General features: G+C 41.1%; 1 protein-coding gene across 1 annotated transcript in view; it reads left to right on the forward strand.

Moving 5' to 3' along the window:
- The window catches only part of LOC126483828 (fatty acid synthase-like), a 394,620-nt gene that overhangs the window by 139,526 nt on the left and 228,734 nt on the right, over window positions 1-26,360 (forward strand). The window contains exon 11 of the mRNA XM_050107027.1: window positions 16,316-16,505. Coding sequence (XP_049962984.1) covers window positions 16,316-16,505 — 190 coding nt within the window. The remainder of the gene's footprint in view (window positions 1-16,315; window positions 16,506-26,360) is intronic.

Below are 26,360 nucleotides of genomic sequence, written 5' to 3' on the forward strand. Positions count from 1 at the left end.
TCCCATCTCCGTAAATTCCCACCTTTTTGCAGTTTCTTCAGTTTTAATCTACAGTTCATAACCAATAGACTGGGGCCAGAGTCCACATCTGCCCCTGGAAATGTCTTACAATTTAAAATCTGGTTCCTTAAACACTGTCTTACCATTATATAATCTATCTGAAACCTTCTAGTATCTCCAGGGTTCTTCCATGTATACAACCTTCTTTCATGATTCTTGAACCAAGTGTTAGCTATGATTAAGTTATGCTCCTTGCAAAATTCTACCAGACGGCTTCCTCTTTCATTTCTTAGCCCCAATCCATATTCACCTACTACGTTTCCTTCTCTTCCTTTTCCTACTGTCAAATTCCAGTCACCCATGACTATTAAATTTTCATCTCCCTTCACTACCTGAATAATTTCTTTTATCTCATCATACATTTCATCAATTTCTTCATCATCTGCAGAGCTAGTTGGCATATAAACTTGTACTACTGTAGTAAGCATAGGCTTTGTGTCTATCTTGGCCACAATAATGCGTTCACTATGCTGTTTGTAGTAGCTTACCCACACTCCTATTTTTTTTTATTCATTATTAAACCGACTCCTGCATTACCTGTATTTGATTGTGTATTTATAACCCTGTATTCACCCGACCAAAAGTCTTGTTCCTCCTGCCACCGAACTTCACTAATTCCCACTATATCTAACTTTAACCTATCCATTTCCCTTTTTAAATTTTCTAACCTACCTGCCCTATTAAGGGATCTGACATTCCATACTCTGATTCTTAGAACGCCAGTTTTCTTTCTCATGATAACGACATCCCCTTGAGTGGTCCCTACCCGGAGATCCGAATGGGGGACTATTTTACCTCCGGAATATTTTGCACAAGAAGATACCATCATCATTTAATCATACAGTAAAGCTGCATGCCCTCTGGAAAAATTACGGCTGTAATTTCCCCTTGCTTTCAGCCGTTCGCAGTACCACAACAGCAAGGCCGTTTTGGTTAGTGTTACAGGGTCAGATCAGTCAATCATCCAGACTGTTGCCCCTGCAACTACTGAAAAGGCTGCTGCCCCTCTTCAGGAACCACACATTTGTCTGGCATCTCAACAGATACCCCTCCATTGTTGTTGCACCGACGGTGCGGCTATCTGTATCGTTGAGGCACGTAAGCCACCCCACCAATGAAATGACAAGGTCCATGGTTCATGGGGGTGGGGGGGGTAGTCCAAATTATTTGACATAATAATACTTTAGATTTTAGTTTCTACAGTAGGCTATAGAAGCACTTCTCAGTGAGCCATGATTTTAGATGTTTTTTGAAGGTCTCTCCAGTTATTACCTTCAGTTCATTTGGCAGTGCATTGAAGTATTTTGCTCCATTAATATATGGACTGTTTGCAGTTTTTTTTTCAGTCTTCTGTGTATCATATGGTAATTTTGTACTTGTCTAGTATTGCGATCATGAATTTCTGCATTACGACAGGTATATTTCTTGTCTTCTACAGTTAATACTATTGTTTCAAACATATACAGTGAATAGATAGTCAGAATTTTAAATTCTATAAACAATTCCTTACATGACGTTCTAGCATCTTTTTTGCCTAATATTCTCAAGGCTTTTTTCTGGAGTTTAAATACTCGATCTACATGAGTTTTGGAAGCCCCCCCCCCTGGTGCAAGACCATATGCTAGAAATGGATGTATTAAACCAAAATACATCATCCTCATTGTTTGGGTATTGACATATGGAGCTATTCTTCTTAAAACATACTGGCCTGATGATAGCCTTGCACATACATTGTCAATTTTTTGTGTCCATAGTAGTTTGCTATCTATGCATATACCTAGGAATTTACACTCGCTGCAGATTTTCCCTACGATATTACTATCTTGAGAATCTATACAAGTTTGCAAATCACCAACATTGAAGGGGATTATATTTGTTTTTTTGTAAGTTGACTTTTAGATTGTCATTTTCAAACTTTTCCTTTGCATTATCTATAAATTTTTTTACCTCTATGCTGAGATTAAGAATATCTTTTCCCCAACAAAGGCCTGAAGTGTCATCTGCATACATTGTAATGAAGGTATCATTTTTTACTATCTTTGGAAGCTACCAAGACAACTGTCACTCAAAGTATCATGTCATGATTTTAGTATTAAAACACCTATGAAATACTTTCTTTTTAATCTTTTTGTAGTGGCCAGACAGGGGCCACAAGCAGATTTCCATACTTGTATTGTTTTAAGAAGAATTTTGAATTTTACAACCTAGTTTATTGACACTGGAGGCAAGGTAGCAATGCTACAGTGGCCAAGAAACTGCGTCATGTCACTATATGTTGTTTGTTAATGTTCATGCATGCCCTTGACTGCTCTCATATTTCAGAATGAAATTTTCACTCTGCAGCAGAGTGGCCACTGATACGGAACTTCCTAGCAGATCAAGACCTGAACTCAGGACCTCTCTGCCTTTCATAGGCAAGTGCTCTACCAAATGACCTCCAAAGGATGACTCATGACCTGTCCTTATGGCTTTACTTCCACCAGTACATCATCTGGCACCTTTCAAACTTCACAGAACTTATTCTTAAAACTTGCAAGACTAGAATCCTGGAAGAAAATGTATTGTGGAGACATGGAAAAGCCACAGCTTTGAGAATGCTACCAGAACGAAATTTTCATGCTGCAGCAGAGTGATGAGTTCATTTCAGTCAAGAGATCTGGCGTGATGAAGAAGTTAAGCATAGATTTAGGTTTTAAAATAAGTTTGCTTTGCCTTGGAGTTCAAACACTTACCATCCTAGCGCCAAAAAGGCTAAGAAAAGTCTTACGGTGACTATTATATCATCTGTTCTCTGAGGAGAGCTAGTCCCACAAGTTTCATAGGAGAGCTTCTGTGAACTGTGAGGATAGATCGTAAGTCATGCTTGGGTAGCTTAGTTGATAGTTTATTTTCCCATGAAAGGCAAAGTTGCTGAGTTTGGGTAGGTCAGAAACACAGTTTTAATCTGTCAGGAAGTTTCATACCAGTGCACACTCTGCTACAGAGAGAAAATTTCATTTTGGAGTATGATAGCAGTCAAGAACATGCATAAGCAGTAATAAGCAACATGTAATGACATGACACAAATTTTTGGCCATTGTGGCATTAGAGAGAAAATCTATGAGAAAAACTTTTGGTGTATTAAGAAACACAGAAACAGTAAGTAAACAATAAGTAAAATACAACAGATATTTTGGGACAGGTCTGGTATAAATGGGCACACACTTTGTGTCCAAAAATATCTTTTGTACTTTGCTTATTGTTTACTTACTGCTTCTGGTTTTCTTAATATACCAGAAATTTTTCTCATAGTTGTTCTTCTAATTTGCCTAATTGCTAACAACAACATCTAGTATGCAGATATTTCATTCACCTTGGATTTCCTTCAGTCTAATATAGAATTCAGCTTTCAGTAACCCTGCAAGGGAATGTCAGGGTATGAGGTGTAGTTCCCGTTGAGGCTATAGGATGAAACTGCATGGTCTGATACACTATATACCAACTTTTTTTTATAATGGAAGATTTCTTCAGTGTGCTGCATGTACAGAAAACATTACCATTTTATCTTCAGTTAGCTATACATGGAAGAATCGTGGAGATACTAAAAGGTATCAGATAGATTATATAATGGTAAGACAGAGATTTAGGAACAAGGTTTTAAATTGTAGGACATTTCCAGGGGCAGATGTGGACCCTGACCACAATCTATTGGTTATGAACTGTAGATTAAAACTGAAGAAACTGCAAAAAGGTGGGAATTTAACGAGATGGGACCTGGATAAACTGACTAAACCAGAGGTTGTACAGAGTTTCAGGGAGAGCGTAAGGGAACAATTGACAGGAATGGGGGAAAGAAATACAGTAGAAGAAGAATGGGTAGCTCTGAGGGATGAAGTAGTGAAGGCAGCAGAAGATCAAGTAGGTAAAAAGACGAGGGCTAGTAGAAATCCTTGGGTAACAGAAGAAATATTGAATTTAATTGATGAAAGGAGAAAATATAAAAATGCAGTAAATGAAGCAGGCAAAAAGGAATACAAATGTCTCAAAAATGAGATCAACAGGAAGTGCAAAATGGCTAAGCAGAGATGGCTAGAGGACAAATGTAAGGATGTGGAGGCTTATCTCACTAGGGGTAAGATAGATACAGTCTACAGGAAAATTAGAGAGGCCTTTGGAGGAAAGAGAGCCACCTCCATGAATATCAAGAGTTCAGATAGAAACCCAGTTCTAAGCAAAGAGGGGAAAGCAGAAAGGTGGAAGGAGTATATAGAGGGTCTATACAGGGGCAATGTACTTGAAGGCAATATTATGGAAATAGAAGAGGATGTAGAAGAAGATGAAATGGGAGATACGATACTGCATGAAGAGTTTGACAGAGCACTGAAAGACCTGAGTTGAAACAAGGCCCTGGGAGTAGACAACGTTCCATTAGAACTACTGACGGCCTTGGGAGAGCCAGTCCTGACAAACCTCTACCATCTCATGATCAAGATGTATGAGACAGGCAAAATACCCTCAGACTTCAAGAAGAATATAATAATTCCAATCCCAAAGAAAGCAGGTGTTGACAGATGTGAAAATTACCGAACTATCAGTTTAATAAGTCACAGCTGCAAAATACTAACACGAATTATTTACAGACGAATGGAAAAACTGGTTGAAGCCGACCTCAGGGAAGATCAGTTTGGATTCCGTAGAAATGTTGGAACACGTGATGCAATACTGACCTTACGACTTATCCTAGAAGAAAGATTAAGGAAATGCAAACCTATGTTTCTAGCATTTGTAGACTTAGAGAAAGCTTTTGACAATCTTGACTGGAATACTCTCTTTCAAATTCTAAAGATGGCAGGGGTAAAATACAGGGAGCGAAAGGCTATTTACAATTTGTACAGAAATCAGATGGCAGTTATAAGAGTCAAGGCACATGAAATGGAAGCAGTGGTTGGGAAGGGAGTGAGACAGGGTTGTAGCCTCTCCCCGATGTTATTCAATCTGCATATTGAGCAAGCAGTAAAGGAAACAAAAGAAAAATTCGGAGTAGGTATTAAAATCCAAGGAGAAGAAATAAAAACTTTGAGGTTCGCCAATGACATTGTAATTCTGTCAGAGACAGCAAAGGACTTGAGGAGCAGTTGAATGGAATGGACAGTGTCTTGAATGGAGGATATAAGATGAACATCAATAAAAGCAAAACAAGGATAATGGAATGTAGTCGAATTAAGTCGGGTGATGCTGAGGGAATTAGATTAGGAAACGAGACACTTAAAGTAGAAATGGAGTTTTACTATTTGGGGAGCAAAATAACTGATGATGGTAGAAGTAGAGAGGATATAAAATGTAGACTGGCAGTGGCAAGGAAAGCATTTCTGAAGAAGAGAAATTTGTGAACATCGAGTATAGATTTAAGTGTCAGGAAGTGGTTTCTGAAGGTATTTGTATGGAGTGTAGCCATGTATGGAAGTGAAACATGGACAATAACTAGTTTGGACAAGATGAGAATAGAAGCTTTTGAAATGTGGTGTTACAGAAAAACGCTGAAGATTAGATGGGTAGATCACGTAACTAATGAGGAGGTATTGAACAGAATTGGAGAGAAGAGAAATTTGTGGCACAAATTGACTAGAAGAAGGGATTGGTAGGTAGGATACGTTCTGAGGCATCAAGGGATCACCAATTTAGTATTGGAGGGCATTGTGGAGGGTAAAAATCATAGAGGGAGACCAAGAGATGAATACACTAAGCAGATTCAGAAGTATGTAGGTTGCAGTAGGTACTGGGAGATGAAGGAGCTTGCACGGGATAGACTAGCATGGAGAGCTGCATCAAACCAGTCTCAGGACTGAAGACAACAACAACAACAAGCTAATATTTCAAGAAACACTGGTAATTCTGTCTTTTCAAGTATCTATATATAAACATATGATTATCTCCTTCATATGCCACTTTACATAGTGAAAATAAATATGAAATTTTCTCTGTTGGAAGATATCATCACAATATAGCTCTAAGGTGCTCAAACATATGCATATCGGACACAGTCATGGAGTAGTGGAAGAGGCTTAGAAGTGGTTCACAGTATACAACTTGATCTAATAAAGACTAATGTTATGCAATTTGAGACAGGTAAAAATGACTTATAGGTGTCGGAAGTAGACATAATGGGCACACAATTTTTGAGGCTCCATGTGTGAACTTCCTAGGCATCCTGATGGGTGATAAACTGAAGTGGGTCAAGGAAGTAGATAGGCTCATTTCTACCTGCTTTGCACCTCAAAATCTCTCTGATTGTGTTTGTTATACCTGAGAAAACTACAATCATCTGAAACTTCCTGGCAGATTAAAACTGTGTGCCCGACTGGGACACGAACTCGGGACCTTTGCCTTTCGCGGGCAAGTGCTCTACCATCTGAGCTACTGAACCACGACTCATGCCCGGTCCTCACAGCTTTACTTCTGCCAGTATCTCATCTCCTACATTCCAAACTGTACAGAAGCTCTCCTGCAAACCTTTCAGAACTAGCACTCCTGAAAGAAAGGATACTGCGGAGACATGGCTTAGCCACAGCCTGTGGGAAGTTTCCAGAATGAGATTTTCACTCTGCAGGAGGAACAAGACATCTGGTCAGGTGAATAAAGGGTTATAAATACAAAATCAAATAGGGGTAATTCAGGAGTTGGTTTAATAATGAATAAAAAAATAGGAGTGCGGGTAAGCTACTACAAACAGCATAGTGAACACTTTATTGTGGCTAAGATAGACACGAAGCTCACACCTACTACAGTAGTACAAGTTTATATGCCAACTAGCTCTGCAGATGCCGAAGAAATTGATGAAATGTATGATGAAATAAAAGAAATTATTCATATAGTGAAAGGAGACGAAAATTTAGTAGTGATGGGTGACTGGAATTCGGTAGCAGGAAAAGGGAGAGAAGGAAACGGAGTAGGTGAATATGGATTGGGGCTAACAAATGGAAGAGAAAGCCGCCTGGTAGAATTTTGCACAGAGCATAACTTAAACATAGCCAACACTTGGTTCAAGAATCATAAAAGAAGGTTGTATACATGAAAGAAGCCTGGAGATACTGACAGGTTTCAGATAGATTATATAATGGTAAGACAGAGACTTAGGAACCAGATTTTAAATTGTAAGACATTTCGAGGGGCAGATGTGGACTCTGACCACAATCTATTGGTTATGAACTGTAGATTAAAACTAAAGAAACTGCAAAAAGGCGGGAATTTACGGAGATGGGACCTGGATAAACTGACTAAACCAGAGGTTGTACAGAGTTTCAGGGAAAGCATAAAGGAACAATCGACAGGAATGGGGGAAAGAAATACAGTAGAAGAAGAATGGGTAGCTCTGAGGGATGAAGTAGTGAAGGCAGCAGAAGATCAAGTAGGTAAAAAGACAAGGGCTTGTAGAAATCCTTGGGTAACAGAAGAAATATTGAATTTAATTGATGAAAGGAGAAAATATAAAGACTCAGTAAATGAAGCAGGCAAAAAGGAATACAAACGTCTCAAAAATGAGATCGACAGGAAGTGCAAAATGGCTAAGCAGGCATGGCTAGAGGACAAATGTAAGGATGTAGAGACTTATCTCATGAGGGGTAAGATAGATACTGCCTACAGGAAAATTAAAGAGACCTTTTGAGAAAAGAGAACCACTTGTATGAATATCAAGAGCTCAGATGGAAACCCAGTTCTAAGCAAAGAAGGGAAAGCAGAAAGGTGGAAGGAGTATATAGAGAGTCTATACAGGGGCAATGTACTTGAAGACAATATTATGGAAATGGAAGAGGATGTAGATGAAGATGAAATGGGAGATACGATACTGCGTGAAGAGTTTGATAGAGCACTGAAAGACCTAAGTTGAAACAATGCCCCGGGAGTAGACAACATTCCATTAGAACTACTGACGGCCTTGGGAGAGCCAGGCCTAACAAACCTCTACCATCTCATGAGCAAGATGTAAGAGACAGGCAAAATACCCTCAGACTTCAAGGAGAATATAATAATTCCAATCCCGAAGAAAGCAGGTGCTGACAGATGTGAAAATTACCGAACAATCAGTTTAATAATTCACAGCTGGAAAATACTAATGCGAATTCTTTACAGACAAATGGAAAAACTGGTAGAAGCCAACCTCGTGGAAGATCAGTTTGGATTCCGTAGAAATATTGGAATATGTGAGGCAATACTGACCCTACAACTTATCTTAGAAGCAAGATCAAGGAAAGGCTAACGTATTTTTCTAGCATTTGTAGACTTAGAGAAAGCTTTTGAGAACCTTGACTGGAATACTCTCTTTCAAATTCTGAAGGCGGCAGGGGTAAAATATAGGGAGCAAAAAGCCATTTACAATTTGTACAGAAAGCAGATGGCAGTTATAAGAGTCGAGGGAAATGAAAGGGAAGCAATGGTTGGGAAGGGAGTGAGACAGGGTTGTAGCCTGTCCCCAATGTTATTCAATCTGTATATTGAGCAAGCAGTAAAGGAAACAAAAGAATTGAGATTGTTATTCTGTCAGAGACAGCAAAGGACTTAGAAGAGCAGTTGAACGGAATGGATAGTGTCTTGAAAGGAGGATAGAAGATGAACATCAACAAAAGTAAAACGAGGATAATGGCATGTAGTCGAATTAAGTTGGGTGATGCTGAGGGAATTAGATTAGGAAATGAGACACTTAAAGTAGAAATGGAGTTTTACTATTTGGGGAGCAAAATAACTGATGATGGTAGAAGTAGAGAGGATATAAAATGTAGACTGGCAGTGGCAAGGAAAGCATTTCTGAAGAAGAGAAATTTGTGAACATCGAGTATAGATTTAAGTGTCAGGAAGTGGTTTCTGAAGGTATTTGTATGGAGTGTAGCCATGTATGGAAGTGAAACATGGACAATAACTAGTTTGGACAAGAACAGAATAGAAACTTTCGAAATGTGGTGCTACAGAAGAATGCTGAGGATTAGATGGGTAGATCATATAACTAATGAGGAGGTATTGAATAGGATTGGGGAGAAGAGAAGTTTGTGGCACAACTTGACTAGAAGAAGGGATCAGTTGGTAGGACATGTTCTGAGGCATCAAGGGATCACCAATTTAGTATTGGAGGGCAGCATGGAGGGTAAAAATCATAGAGGGAGACCAAGAGATGAATACACTAAACAGATACAGAAGGATGTAGGTTGCAGTAAGTACTGGGTGATGAAGAAGCTTGCACAGGATAGAGTAGCATGGAGAGCCGCATCAAACCAGTCTCAGGACTGAAGACCACAACAACAACAACAACACATGTGAACAGGCAGAATTTTGTACTGTGGCCGGCAATGCCTATATAAAACAACAAGTGTCTTGCACAGTTGTTAGATTGGTTACTGCTGCTACAATGGCATGTTGTCAAGATTTAAGTGAGTTTGAATGTGGTATTATAGTCAGTGCATGAGTGATGGGACACAGCATTTCTGAGGTAGCAATGAAGTGCATATTTTCCTGTATGACCATTTCATGACTGTACCATGAATATCAGGAATCTGGTAAAACATCAAATCTCCAACATCGCTGTGGCCGGAGAAAGATCCTGCAAGAACAGGACCAACAACAACTGAAGAGAATCATTTAATGTGATAGAAGTGCAATCCTTCCACAAGTTGCAGCAGATTTCAATGCTGGGTCATCAACAAGCATCAGCATGTGAACCATTCAATGTGACATAATTGACATTTGCTTTCAGAGCAGAAGGCCCACTCATGTACCATTGATGATTTCATGCCACAATGCTTCACACCTCGCGTGGGCCCGTCATCACTCACATTGGACTGTTGATGATGGAAACATGATGCCTGGTTAGATGAGTCTCATTTCCAACTGTATCGAGCGGATGGATGTGTATGGGTATGGAGACAACCTCATGAATCCATGGACCCTGCATGTAAGCAGGTTCAAGCTGGTGAAGGCTCTGTAATGGTGTGGGGCATGTGCAGTTGGAGTGATATGGGTCCCCTGATACATCTATATATGACTTTGAGAGGCGACACGTACGTAAGCATCCTGTCTGATCACCTGCATCCATTCATGTCCATTGTGCATTCCTTTCAGGCTTGGGCAATTCCATCAGGACAATGCGACACCCCACACATCCAGAACTGCTACAGAGTGGTTCCAGGAACACTCTGATGAGTTTAAACACTTGTGCTGGCCGCCAAACTCCCCAGACACAAACATTACTGAGCATATTTGGGATCCCTTGCAACGTGCTGTTCAGATAAGAGCTCCACTCCCTTGTATTCTTACAGATTTATGGGCAGGCCTGCAGGATTCATGGTGTTAATTCCCTCCAGCACTACTTTAGACATTAGTTGAGTCCATGCCACATCATGTTGTGGCAGTTCTGTGTACTTGCAGGGGCCCTGCACAATGTTTGGCAGGTGTACCAGCTTCTTTGGCTCTACAGTATATATTAGATGCTGTCACTTGCAACTGATGAAGGGTGCTCCTGACTCAGTTAAAGAGCCCAAACCACGAAAGTTTCTTCTGCACTATGGGGCTAAAAAGCAGTAAAATGAGTTGGGTACTCCAGAGGTGTAGGGTGAGATGCCAGAATGCTGAACAATGTACATGAACACTATGTTTGTACTGAACTTATACACCGCGTAAAACAAAGGGAACTGGAGAAGTCAACTGTGACAAAACACTGCCTAGAGAACTGGCATCAAATATAATTTGGAAATACAAAGGCTTGAACCACAAGTCATCATACTGTTATGCAATAAAAGAGATGGCTGAGATTAGACCAAGTTGTAATTAGAATATTTTTAATAGAGACCTAGAGTACATGTTTAGCAGTGCATGGGGGTGTGCATTGGACATCAGATGATAATGAAGATGTGTGATTGACATTTATAGGGAGGCATCAGTGGCACTTTTGAGTATGTCTCTGGCTCATTGGACATCATCTGGTTTTGTGGTAGATCGAAGCTGCCAGAGATTGTCCAACTCACATTCCCGTGTTTTTGCCGTTTTGGCCCAATTCTGGAAAAGTCTGGACACTGCTCATTTTTTCTTTTTTTTTTTTTGTATAAAAACAAAGATGATGTAACTTACCAAATGAAAGCATTGGTATGTTGATAGACACACAAATAAACACAAACACACACACAAAATTCGAGCTTTCACAACCCACGGTTGCTTCATCAGGAAAGAGGGAAGGAGAGGGAAAGATGAAAGGATGTGGGTTTTAAGGGAGAGGGTAAGGAGTCATTCCAATCCCGGGAGCGGAAAGACTTACCTTAGGGGGAAACAAGGACAGGTATACACTCACACACACACACATGTCCATCTGGGAGTGGGCTGAAGGTGAGGCCTTTGGATAGGACAGAGGTTTCGGATTGGGAGAGAGGTTTGGAGGAAAGGTTAACTACTGAATTGGGATGTTGTGGTTCCAGATTGTGTTGACTAGAATTTTGAGGTGTTGGGGGGAGTGGAGCTGGAAGTGGGAGATTGAGTAGATGGGAGAGACTGGGTCTGTGTGCAATGAGAGGAGGTTGAGGTTTGTTGGAAAGGTTGTGGAGGGTGAGTGAGTTGCCTTTCCGGAGGTGGGAAACCAGGAGATTGGATAGTTTTTTGAGGTGGAGGGTGGCATGCTGTTCTAATTTGTGGCTGGCCTGTAGGAGGATGCTCTGAACAGCTGGTATGGATGTGGGAGAGGAAAGATTGAGAACTTTGATTAGGGACAGGAGTTGACGGGTGTGTTCATTGGCTGAGTCGATGTGTAGGTGAAGGATTAGGTGGGTGAGGGATATGGATTGTGCAGTTTGGAACTGGTATAGGGACTGATGGAAAGAAGGATTACAGCCAGAGATGGGAACTTTAAGTGTGAGGCCTTTGGGGGTAATGCTAAATGTCAGACAACCCTGAGTAAATAAAATGTGGGAGCATAATCTGGCTCGGGTGAAGACATGTTTGCGGAGGGAATGTAAATAAAATTTAATGGGGTCATTGTAGGGATGTTGTGAGGGTGACATGGTATTAGAAGATGGAAAGGATAACATGAGGCTAAAGTGAAAATAAAAATATATGGGGAGAGATAAAGGTGTGAAAAAAGTAGAAAAAGTGTTAGTTTGAGATGAGCTATGTTGATCCTTTGCTGAACTTAGGTTGGTGAACAACGATGTGTACAAAGGTTAGGTAGTTGTGTTGCCTCCAAAACACATTAAAGGGTGGAGAAATCCAGGAAAATTTCGAAAAAACTGCGTTTAAATGTATTCAAAGGACTGGTTATGTGCTGGCAGATTATGAAAATGAGGCTAACAATTGCCTAACGAAGAAATAATAACGTTTAATCCTGTGGGAAGCTGCTAAAAAATGATCGGTTATGTGGGAAAGAAACAGGAATGGAAATAAAATGAAAGCTGTTCGAAATAGCTGAAATCGTTGTTTAATGGGTGAAAGGAACTGAAGCTGTGAAATAGTATTCACGAGGTTACACGAAATGTTTGTAAACTGGGAACAGTGGATTTCATAGCAGCGGTAATGTTGAATGCGTTAAAAATTTTTAGGTTATGGTTTGGAAGTAAATTACGTATTATTGAGTATATATAGGCAGGATAAAATGTATGGTAGATTATGGAAAAAAGGGAAGATGAATACAAAGTGAAACTACTTGTACAAACAAAAAGAGAAAGTAAGATGACAGAAAAGATTTCGAAATGCAACAATGACAATAACAAACGTAATTGTTGGGTTCAAATTAATGATATGATAAAATAGAAAGAAACATTCCACATGAGAAAAATATATTAAAAACAAAGATTCCATGACTTACCAAACGGGAAAGCGCTGGTAGATAGACACAATAAAAAAACACACAAACACACACACAAAATTTCAAGCTTTCGCAACCAACGGTTGCTTCGTCAGGAAAGAGGGAAGGAGAGGGAAAGACGAAAGGATATGGGTTTTAAGGGAGAGGGTAAGGAGTCATTCCAATCCTGGGAGCGGAAAGACTTACCTTAGGGGGAAAAAAGGACAGGTATACACTCGCACACACCCACTTTGTTTTTTATATATATATATATATATATATATATATATATATATATATATATATATATATATATATATATATGGTTATAATAAAGGGAAACATTCCACGTAGGAAAAATATATCTAAAAACAAAGATGATGTGACTTACCAAATGAAAGTGCTGGCAGGTCAACAGACACACAAACATACACACAAAATTCAAGCTTTCGCAACAAACTGTTGCCTCATCAGGAAAGAGGGAAGGACAGGGAAAGACGAAAGGATGTGGGTTTTAAGGGAGAGGGTAAGGAGTCATTCCAATCCCGGGAGCGGAAAGACTTACCTTAGGGGGGAAAAAAGGAAAAAAGGACGGGTATACACTCGCACACACACACATATCCATCCACACATATACAGACACAAGCAGACGTATTTAAAGACATATTTGTGTCTGTATGTGTGGATGGATATGTGTGTGTGTGTGCGAGTGTATACCTGTCCTTTTTTCCCCCTAAGGTAAGTCTTTCCGCTCCAGGGATTGGAATGACTCCTTACCCTCACCCTTAAAACCCACTTCCTTTCGTCTTCCCCTCTCCTTCCCTCTTTCCTGATGAGGCAACAGTTTGTTGCGAAAGCTTGAATTTTGTGTGTATGTTTGTGTTTGTTTGTGTGTCTATCGACCTGCCAGCGCTTTCGTTCGGTAAGTCACCTCATCTTTGTTTTTACATATAATTTTTCCCACGTGGGATGTTTCCCTCTATTATACACTCCTGGAAATGGAAAAAAGAACACACTGACACCGGTGTGTCAGACCCACCATACTTGCTCCGGACACTGCGAGAGGGCTATACAAGCAATGATCACACGCACGGCACAGCGGACACACCAGGAACCGCGGTGTTGGCCGTCGAATGGCGCTAGCTGCGCAGCATTTGTGCACCACCGCCGTCAGTGCCAGCCAGTTTGCCGTGGCATACGGAGCTCCATCGCAGTCTTTAACACTGGTAGCATGCCGCGACAGCGTGGACGTGAACCGTATGTGCAGTTGACGGACTTTGAGCGAGGGCGTATAGTGGGCATGCGGGAGGCCGGGTGGATGTACCGCCGAATTGCTCAACACGTGGGGCGTGAGGTCTCCACAGTACAGCGATGTTGTCGCCAGTGGTCGGCGGAAGGTGCACGTGCCCGTCGACCTGGGACCGGACCGCAGCGACGCACGGATGCACGCCAAGACCGTAGGATCCTACGCAGTGCCGTAGGGGACCGCACCGCCACTTCCCAGCAAATTAGGGACACTGTTGCTCCTGGGGTATCGGCGAGGACCATTCGCAACCATCTCCGTGAAGCTGGGCCACGGTCCCGCACACCGTTAGGCCGTCTTCTGCTCACGCCCCAACATCGTGCAGCCCGCCTCCAGTGGTGTCGCGACAGGCGTGAATGGAGGGACGAATGGAGACGTGTCGTCTTCAGCGATGAGAGTCGCTTCTGCCTTGGTGCCAATGATGGTTGTATGCGTGTTTGGCGCCGTGCAGGTGAGCGCCACAATCAGGACTGCATACGACCGAGGCACACAGGGCCAACACCCGGCATCATGGTGTGGGGAGCGATCTCCTACACTGGCCGTACACCGCTGGTGATCATCGAGGGGACACTGAATAGTGCACGGTACATCCAAACCGTCATCGAACCCATCGTTCTACCATTCCTAGACCGGCAAGGGAACTTGCTGTTCCAACAGGACAATGCATGTCCGCATGCATCCCGTGCCACCCAACGTGCTCTAGAAGGTGTAAGTCAACTACCCTGGCTAGCAAGATCTCCGGATCTGTCCCCCATTGAGCATGTTTGGGACTGGATGAAGCGTCGTCTCACGCGGTCTGCACGTCCAGCACGAAGCTGGTCCAACTGAGGCGCCAGGTGGAAATGGCATGGCAAGCCGTTCCACAGGACTACATCCAGCATCTCTACGATCGTCTCCATGGGAGAATAGCAGCCTGCATTGCTGCGAAAGGTGGATATACACTGTACTAGTGCCAACATTGTGCATGCTCTGTTTCCTGTGTCTATGTGCCTGTGGTTCTGTCAGTGTGATCATGTGATGTATCTGACCCCAGGAATGTGTCAATAAAGTTTCCCCTTCCTGGGACAATGAATTCACGGTGTTCTTATTTCAATTTCCAGGAGTATATATATATATATATATATATATATATATATATATATATATATATATATATATATATATATATATATCTGTGTGTGTGTGTGTGTGTGTGTGTGTAAAAATTATGTTATCGTAACATTTTTTTTCTTAAATTTAAACTGTATGCTGACAACTATAGAGATTAAAGCAAGATGGAAGACCGGTAGGATACATAGGTCTAGGAATACCTACATCTGCAGGAGCAGAACTGAGAGTAACACAGTCTTAAGGCACAGACAACTGTGCTGTAGCCATTAACTACAAGAAAGTTTTGTGTTGTATGAATGCCTCATTTGTTAAATACCAACCAATTAGAAACTTGAAAACAAATTTCTAAGCACTCTTAGCACCACTGTCAAAAGAATACAAATGATTTTGTGCACTGCTTTGTCACTGTGGTTGATAGTCTTACAGCAAAAAATAGTTTCTTCCAGATATGTTTTGACCAGTGTTTTCTGGAATGTAAGAGGCATTCTTCTTATTAATTACTTGAAAGAATAAAGTACAACAAGAACTGGCAGATGTATAACATCTGGACCATTTGGATTAGAAATCATCAAAACGTAGTTTTGAGTATAATAAACTGAATGATGTGAAGCACAAATTGTTGGAACATTCAAACCATTCACCACAGATTGCATACAACCTCTTCTTTATGTCTGCAGCACTGTCATTTTAACTTAGTAATGTGACCATGTCAGGCGAGCACCACAGATTCAAAATTAGTAACTTATTCAAGATTGTATTTAATGTAATGTATTTCTACAATATCATCTGCAGCCATGAGCAGCTTCCATGGATGAGCTCAGCACTGCCACATCACTAATAACGTCTGAGTGATGTGCTAAATCTGATTGAAAAAGGAAAGAAATGCATTGTTTGTGCTTTGTGTATCTATAAGTACTACAACCATTTGATCTGTTTGTTATTTGTTATCTTTAGAATCCCAGGAGTTATTTCTGTCATTATGTGGATTGACACAGTACATACTTTTATGGGATATTACAAATTTATGTGATATTGTGCTGCAATTTGCATTACAGATTGCATTAGTCGACATTCTATGTAAACTTGAAATACATCCAGATGGTATAATTGGTCACTCTGTTGGTGAATTGGGTTGTGCATATGCAGATGGTTGCCTCACAGCAGAACAAATGATACTTGCATCTTACTATCGAGGAATAGCTTCACTTGAAGCAGAACTTATTAAAGGGATGATGGCTGCCATTGGTAAGCATAAAAAACCTCTCAGTATTATGAATAAATCATTATTTGTATTTCTTTCATGTGCCATTTATTTCAGTTACTGAGTGTAATGCACCAGAATGTTTCAATATAAACATTTAAGTATATTAATGGGAAAGCAACTATTACTGTTGTAATTCCTCACACTCAGAAGTGTTTGGTCTCTGTCATATCATCACACTTTGTTATTGTTGGGTAAAATCCAAAAATGGTATATGCCTGTGAAAAACTTGGGTTTGTGATCAGGGATGTTCCTCATCATCTGTTTCAACTTTTCAAAGGTGACACTCAAGGATTCCCAAAGTTTAACACAAAACTTGATGGCATAACATTGCTCTAAATACTGATTTTCCAATTTTGTAACACACAGCAATAACACAATTTCACTGAAGGTGCTCTCAAAAATCACATGATGACTGTACTGAGCTGAAACTTAGTCTGAATTTCAAGAAGAGATGAACACACCAGTCTTCACAAGTAGCAAAACACAGCATTGCAAGATTGCTTGCATTGCTGTCAGTCTCATAACTTTTCTCACCCACCTCATATACAGTAATTTGGTCTGCAAGATATCTAGGAAAGTTAAAAATTTCATTGTATCATCAGCCTTTGGTTCTAAATCTTATCCTTCCAGTAGGGCTTTGCATATCCTTTTGTCAAGTTTTAATTATTAAGGATGACTCATACTTATGCTGTCTTTCACTGAGAACTATCTTCAATTATTTTTGTACTTGGGAATATAATGCAATATCAAGAATCTACACTACCATTTGCCATCACTGTCTATGATTGGAAGCTCAGGCATAAGCACATTACACTACCCTAAGCTATTTTCTCAGTTGCTTATTTTTTTAGAGTCTTTCAACTATTTATATGATTATGCAATATTCAAATATTTGTGCCTCAGTCTTGCTCCCACAAATTTGTTCTCTCACTTCACTCATCTCAACTATATTCCTCAACTGTTTTCTGATGTGAGGCTAGTACTGCACCTTACTCATCACCTAATAAAACTATAAAATTATGAGACAGAATGGGTGGTCAGTACTGGAGGAGAAATTCTTAGTAATGCACGTACATACCAATACAAAAGTACAAGAAACTACCATAACTTTCAGCACTATTAGCTTTCTCAAGGATGATAGAGGGTCAGGTTAAGGAAGATTAGAAAGGAAATGCAGATTACTGAGACTCCAAGACCAGAATGACCCATCTATTTTGGTGAAGAGGGGAAACAAACATGAAGTTGGATGCAAGAATATGTTGGAAGGCAAGTTCCCATCTCAGGAGTTTGGGAAGGCTAGTATTGTGTAGGAGGATTCAAGTACCAAATGTGGTGTTTCCAGGCAATGAGTTTCCTTGAGCTAACTGTAGTGAATGTTCAGTAAGTCAGTAACAGTATCTAATTCATATTCCTCAACCATTCTTTGTTTGGTGATAATTTTTTTATTTGGCAATATTCCTTTCTTTTCCAGTGTTCAGCAATCAATTTTTATTGTTTGATTACCTCTTTTCACTGTTTGGCAATCTACTTTCATTGTTTGGCAGTCCACTTTCATTGCTGGATGACCTTTTGTCTCTGTTTGATGGTAATTTTTCCTTATTTATTGACAATTTTTTCTTGTTTGACTATACTTTTTCTACATTTAATGTTCTTTCCATTTCTTTGCAGTCTTACTAGTTTCTCAACATTCTTTTAGTTCCTAGTTTGCCTTTGTATAAATGCTCATCGTACTATTCTTTTTCTCGTACAAGTATTACCTCCACCATTACATAACCTCTGCCAACTACCGCTCCCACAAGCTGCTGTCTTTCTTTAAAATCTCCCAAACTTTCAGCCCTTAAAAGTTTTAATGCACTCAGTGTATTTCTCCTTTAAACAAGCAATAAATCTGAACAGAATACCTCCCACCATGAAATAAGAAGCCATTATATTCATCACATATCTCAAAAAAATGTCCCACCCTCTGTCTTCACCAACTACAACCTATGAGGTGTTTTCCAATACTAAGGTCCATTGGTCATTAAAAAAATAAGTTTATGAAAAATGTTTTTATTGGCAGTATTATAGTCATAATTTCAGATCCATACACTAGGCATAACTCATAATGGATTTCAGCTGCTGAAGATCCTTTTGGCAGCAAAAATCTAATCACACCACACTATTTACAGCTGGCAGGATCTTGACCATTGGGATCTGCTCTCACTGACTGGCAAATGACTACTGAATCAAACCAATACTGCAGTATTTTTCCAAAGAGTCAGCAGACAGCGCTGCATGTGTGAAACATCATTCAGTCCTACCATCAGTTAAATACTGGTCACCATATCTTAGTTTTGGAAGACGCCTCTTAAAATGCTGCCACTAACAACTGTCTATCCTACCCAATGAGCCAGTCTAGTCTCCTTCTGATTAGATAGATTAGATTAGTTTTTCATTCCATAGATCCATGCTGAGGAGATCCTCGTGGATGTGGAACATGTCAATTTTTTTTTTAAAGCTGAAATAACAATACTAATAGTATGAATATATACAATACATCATTTGTTTCTATTAAAAAATTCATGAATGGAGTAGAAGGAGTTGGCCACTAGTAAGACTTTCAGGCTCCTTTTAAACTGATCTTTATTTGTAACTAAATTTTTTATGTTTGCTGGCAAATTATTGAAGATGAGTGTTCCTGAGTAGTGGGCCCCTTTCTGAACTAAAGTAAGTGCTTTTAAGTCCTTGGGCAGATCATTTTTGTTCCTGGTTTGTATGTATGAACTGAGCTGTTTGTTGAAAAAAGAGATATGTTATTTAGGACAAATTTCATTAAGGAGTAAATATACTGAGAGGCAGTAGTTAGTATACCCAGTTCTTTGAAGAGGTTGCTACAGGACGTCCGTGAATTTACTCCACAAATAATATGTATTACACACTTTAACGTCCCATCCCAGAACATCCTCCACCCAAACACAACTGTAGCTAAAATCAAACAATCGTGTTCTACAGTCAGTCTCAAGCCTCTCATTCAGATCCCTCTCCAGTCCTGAGACATCTGTTCTTTTCAAAGGCATAGTCTTCAGTCCCAAAGTGAAATGCAATCACACTGGCCTACTCAATGATCACCCTTCATTTGTCTGTAACATCAGTTCACAATATTACTTCACCACTCAGTCCCAACACACAATCAACAAAGTGAGCATTGAATCCTGCCTAGAACAGTGACCACCCAAATACCAAACTGATCTCTCAGTCCTTTCTGAAAAACATTAGTGAAAGTACACATCTTACCCTAGCTCAGTCAAAGCTTCCATGATCTGAAGGCAGACTGCTCTATCATCATAATTTATGTAGAGAAAGGCACCATTAGTGTGGCACTTGACTGTGAGGAGCATGTGGCTTAGGAACATGGTCAGCCCTGATTCCATGACATACAAAACTGTTCCACTCCTTCCATCTTTGTTGAGCTGCAGAAAATCCTTAAAACCCTAGGTTCTTTATGAGAAATCACAACTGCTTCTGCAGAACTCTTTCCTATTCCTGAGTTGTGCACCCTAACCTTCTACCTACTTCCCAAAATACACAAATCAACCATACTGGCCATAGCAGATGCCTTCATAGCTTCCACTGACTGCACTTCAGCCCTGTTGGCAAGCATCAACAACCAGCACCCACTCTGTTCAAAAAACCTAAACACTTCCTGAAATGTATCAGTTCCATTCCTATCCCTTTCCCACCTGAAACCCTCCTTGTCACCCTTGGTTTGATGTTACTCTGCTCACACACACACACACACACACACACACACACACACACACACACACACACACACACACACAAATGGCTTCTCAGACCTAGAACACTGTCCTCCCAATGGACACCTGAAAGTCCTCATTTATTGTCACTCTAGCCAACTTTATCCTTACTCATAACTATGTCACATTTGAGGACTTCTGTGGCAACTGGGATGGACCATCCTATGCCAACATTTTCATGAGCCTCAGAAAGAGGCTTTTCTCAAGACTCAAAAGATGGGCCCTTGGGTTGATACAGATTTATTGGCAACATGTTTGTGGCCTGGCCCCATGTTGAGAAAAAACGTCTCCATTTCCTGCAACACCTTGACATCTTTTCCCAGCCAAAAATCATCTCGTCCTTTTCCAAAATCAAAGCTACCTTCCTTGATGTTGACCTACAACTCATTCAATCCATATGAAAACCAATCACCGATAATACCTACATTCTGACAGCTGCCACCTCTTCCACGTCAAACATTCTCGTCACTAAGGCATAATCATCAAGGGCTGGCATTTCTGATCCACCACTTAATAGCCCAAGAAGTACGCTAACAACATCTCACAGTTGTCCTCTCCTGAAAATTTCCCCATTTACAAACAAATTTTTATGCAGCGTCCTTCTCTCACTGTCTAACTAGTATAACTTTCACTACTAAAAATATCAGAAGCACATCTCTTGTTACCTAGTGCCACTCAGGCCCTATATGCCTCAATATATTACTATGGCAGAGCTGTGACTTTCTCTTGTCCAGCCTTGAAATGAGATTATCTCTCATTGATAGTGTCCCCACACTCTCACCCTCTGTCACTCTCCTAACATCTGTAATATCCTTATCACACCACATGGCATTCCCACACCATTATTCTTACCCCAAGGTTCCTATCCCTGCAGTCATTTCTACTGTAAAATCTCCCCCAAAACAACCACCCACCTCCACTTACTCCCGCTCTGCTACTCCTGCGTGATACATTATTGACTGCAGAACAACTTGTGAAACCATGCACTTCATTTACCAAATACCATTTCGCCATTGATAGTGTTTCATATAGAACTGACTATCAGTAAACTGTGTAATTTCATGAGCGGATGTAGAAAAGCTGTTTACCTTGGGGACATTCAGAAGTCATTTGTTGCAAATGCTGAATAGCATGAGACAAGGACCTGAGTGCCTGCTACATCTTATGGGCTCTTTAGATCCTCTCACCCAGTTCTAGTTTTACTAAAATCTGTTGATGGGAATATGTTCTCGAACAAATCCTGCATCATGACACCTTCCTGGATTTACCCTCTGTCAACAAACACTTTCCTCTCTTTTTTTTCATTATTATTATTATATTTTTTCTTATTTTTTCCTTTTTTCTTTCTTATGTCTTATTTAATTATTTTCTTTATTGCTTGTTCTCACAACAGATGGGTCCTTCTCATCCTGGGGTCTGAGTGTCTTGCCTTACTCTCTGACAGTGCCCATCCTATCCCTTTTTCCTCCCCAAGGAAGGAACTACTAGTTCCAAAAGCTACAACTGTTTCTTGTACTTTTGTTTGTGTCTAACTGCAGTACTGAGAATTTTGTCTCCTGAAGTAAGCTGTCTCAAAATTTTATAGTGTTATCAAGTGAATTTTCTATTTGATGGACTTCACACACTTAATAATTTTAATTCTGCAGACTTAAACAGTCTTTCCTTCTTGTCCTATGTAGTAAGAGATCACAATGACTGGAGTTTCTGAAATCATTTATACAGAATAATGATTCCGAAATCAGTTAGCTCTGGTACTTATTGATGGAAAGTCAAGTCCATTCAGTCACATAATGGTGGCAACTACCGAGCACAGTTGATAGTCTAAGTTTTACAGAACAGGTCTCACAGGAAGCCAAGTCAACAAGGTAAAGTTTACTGGCCAATGTCTGGCTGCTTGTAGTGGCTGCAGTGATGTTTCTTCCAGTTTGGATAGCTGCTGGAACTGTGTGGTATAGATCCTGGAGTTCACTCTGCATCAGAACTGCTTGCAATGGCTCAACAAACTGAACTGACAGAGAGGGCTGGACGCCATTCTAAATATATGCCTGGTGAAGTAATATCTGTTTGATAATTGGGTATCATGTGATTCATGTGAGTGGAGTAGTGCTCTCAGTGGGGGCACTGTTGTCAGGAATGTGAATGCTGCTTGTGTTGAGGCTGGTGCGTCTCGTGGTGAAGCTAGTGTCGATGTTTCCATGGTGTAGCCTGGAGCTATGCTTCAAAATGACCAGTGTGTTTTGGACACAGTCCAGTTCGATGTGGTTGGTACACCATGTTTGCTGAACTGAAGATATCTGCGTTTGCCAAGGGAGCATCTCCTGTTGAGTTGGATCACAGTCAACTTGTCAACCATGTCTGTAAAGTGGATAGTTGCGGTGACTTGTGAAGGATATAGACATGGCACAAGATGTTTAACATTGTTTCACAGAATTTAATGTCTCACTCACTACTGCATAACTGTAACAATCCCAATCAGCTGTTTAACTGCTAAGATCTCCTCCAATGATGACTGTATTGATAGGGAACAAATGTACAAGTGAGATGAGGTTTTCTCTGCAGTTTTCTGTGAGGCTGTCTGTCAAAAGAAAGGCCCAATTATAATCATTTTCCCCACTCTTGATAATTACTGTTGCCCAAATGATCTACTATGCAGCATAAATTTCTATCTTAGTGGGTGTGAGTTTCTTATCTGCAGTCACTGATACACCATATTCAATTCTCATTAGCCTACCCTCTTTTTATGCAGTTAGATTCACTTAAAAAATATTTGTGTTGCCAATTTATAGTTTTAATCAGCTTCCTTTACCTTGTATTAAGTGAGCTCCTTTCCTATTTGGGCATACATCAAATGTTTTATCAACTGGTAACTAAGTTTTCAATAGTATCATGTGTGTGGAGCATTTGCTGGAGCCCTACAGTAATAATTTGAGGCTTCATACAGCCATCATTAACTAGATTAGATGGAGAATTGCCTTATCAAAAAGAAAAGAAAAAATGTGTGCACAACTTCTGGAAATGTCTGGTAATCATTGTCACCATAATGCCTCGTGATCACTGATACTAGTATCAATGGGGACATCCTGAAAGTTCCAGAATGAGATTTTCACTCTGCAGCGGAGTGTGCACTGATATGAAACTTCCAGCTGGATTAAGTTTGGAGGGTAGGATATGAAGTACTGGCAGAATTGAAGCTGTGCCAATGGGTCATGAGTCATGGCTGGGTATCTCAATCAGTAGAGCACTTGCCAACGAAAGGGAAAGGTCCCAAGTTTGAGTCACATCCTGGCACACAGTTTTAATCTGCCAGGAAGTTTGATATCAGCACACACTCTGCTGCAGAGTGAAAATCTCATTCTGGAAACATTCTCCAGGCTGTGGCAAAGCAATGTCTCCACAATATCCTTTCTTCCAGGAATGCTAGTTCTGCAAGGTTTGAGAAGAGCTTCTGTGAAGTTTGGAAGGTAGGAGATGAGGTAATGGCAGAATTGAAGCTGTGAGGATGGGCTGTGAGTTGTGCTTGGGCAGCTCAATCGCTAGAGCACTTGCCCGCGAAAGGCAAAGGTCCTGACTTTGAGTCTCAGACCAGCACACAGTTTTAATCTGCCTGGAAGGTTGATACCAGTGCACACTCCACTGCAAAGTGAAAATCTCCTTCTGGAAACATCCCCAGGCTGTGGCAAAGCCATGTCTCCACAATATCCTTTCTTCCAGGACTGCTAGTTCTGCAAGGTTCGCAGAAGAGCTTCTGTGAAGTTTGGAAGGTAGGAGATGAGGTACTGACAGAATTGAAGCTATGAGGATGGGTCACGAGTCGTGCTTGGGTAGCTCAGTTGGTAGAGCACTTCTCCACGAAAGGCAAAACTCCTGAGTTTGAGACCCAGTCCAAAACACAGTATAATCTGCCAGGAGGTTTCAGCCTCAGAGATCTAGATCCTCATTCAGAACCAGATGGCTATGATCATTTCTGAGGACAGTGTTGCAGCTACTGATCCTTGATGAATTTCTGTGAGGAAGGCTGGTATTGTCACCATTCTGTGACAATCAGTGGAAAGATCCAAGTATGACCTAAATATGACCTTGGAGTGAAGATGAAGGGCATCATTCATTCCAATGTGTGTAACATCAAGCAGCTGGGCTGCAGAAACAGCCTCTTCAACATATCAAATGTTGACTGCTGATGACTGACAGACCTCTACCCTTTTGCGATTACTGCCTCCCTCACACATTACACAGCAGGCTTCCAAAGACGACAAGTGTTGCTCTGTCTTTTTCAGTTTTAGTGGGAGCCAACAGCACTTCAGTCTTGTTGGTAAGGGGGATGGGTGTAGTACCCTCAGTTCTTTGTGGTCTATGCCTTGCTTGTACAGGACCCTTTGACCCTCCACCCACAATCAACAAGTAGTGTAGGCGCCCCGGTGGTCCCGGTCGCCTACGGTGGACTGGATGGCCGAGCGGTGACCTCTCCAGTTGTCAGGATGCTAGGAAATCACTGTGGACGCATCAGAAACGCCAACAAAACATTATTAATTCATAACACCTTTATTTCTGCCGAGTACAATGTGGCTTGGTGATATCAACGACCTTCCCCGAGTCCTTGCTGACTCATTGCGATGACACCAGATCTGGGCCACGCAGTCTTGCTAGTGCAGTGCCGCATGCTGTGACGTAGCGGAGGAATGCCCTTACTTCAGCCGCACGTGGCTGGTGGCGTCCGGCTGGCCAGTCAGCTCGGCTGCGGACAGCAAGCTGCTGCATGTGGAGGCTCTGGGTTGGAGTCCGGATGCTGTCGGCACGAGAAGCGTTCTCGTAGTGCAGAGTGTACTCTATCCACCCTGTCTTCTTCCCTGCTCCTCCTGGTGGCTCGTCTGCTGTGGACGGGTGGAATGGACTGCATTCCCCCAGCGTCGTCAGCTCACCTGTTTGTGACGGCGGATGCACAGGGCCTAGGCCCCGCACGATCTCGACGACGGCTTACTGATGTGGTCAGCATTGGTGGCAAATGAATCTGCCGTGATGTCTGCTAATCCTGGGTTGATGATTGACAGTGGCAGCAGAGAGGACTAGAGCTGGTACTGTCCCCTCACATCTGCTGCTGGATGGGCCGCCCTTACTGCAACATCTCCTTAATAAAGATTAACATGTCGATCACCCAGCTGAGCGCTACGCAGCAACCCAGTACACATCTCACTGCAAGTCTAACTGCGAGTGCAAGTGCCTTGCTGCTGCCAAAGCTGGCGTATTTAAAGGAACCACGAGTGACGTCCTGACGTCATGCTTGTTTGTAATCAGCTAATTTGTTCCACTTATACTGCTGATTCATCTGTTGTACTCGCCCCTTAGGTGTTCTTGCAACAGAGCTACGTGTTGTTATGGCAGACATACGCGAAGTTGTGGAATGCAGTACAGCTGATGCTATACCTCTCTCTTGCACTCTACGAAAATCTCCGTCTAACACAAACCCGCATGCTAAGAAATTCTCTCTCGCCTGTTGTGTGTAACCAGGCCATTGCGTGACGACACATTCCGATATATGTGCAATCCTCCTACCTCTTAGCTAACTTACTGCTTCTGGCTCTGGGCATAGGCAACGAAACTTTGACAGTATTTCATGTTTTCAACTCTCTACTATTCCGCGACAATACAGTAGTGATAGGTCTTGTATTTTCTGGCGAAGAGAAATTATTCATGGAGGAGGATAGATATTACAGTAACTTTAGTATCTCTTGTTGTGACTCAGACTATTTTACCAAACATACCTACCTGTAGCAGTTTCCAATCACTTTACACCAGGCAGAATAATTTTTAAATTGCTTATGAACAGCTGTGAGCTAATGCTTTACCATATAACAGCATTCATATTGCATCTGATGTAACACTTTACAGAACAGTAAACAAATAATCTTAAATTAATGCTTCTGATTTCCTTTTAATTTCAGGATCTGTTATGCTTCAAGGTTTACAAGTTTCTTTTAACATCTGAAGTTACATTGCCCAAGAAAGTAGTTTGTGTCATAACAAGACAAAACCCTAGCAAAAAAT

The sequence above is a fragment of the Schistocerca serialis genome, chromosome 6 (genome assembly GCF_023864345.2).
Source record: "Schistocerca serialis cubense isolate TAMUIC-IGC-003099 chromosome 6, iqSchSeri2.2, whole genome shotgun sequence".
NCBI lineage: Eukaryota > Metazoa > Arthropoda > Insecta > Orthoptera > Acrididae > Schistocerca > Schistocerca serialis.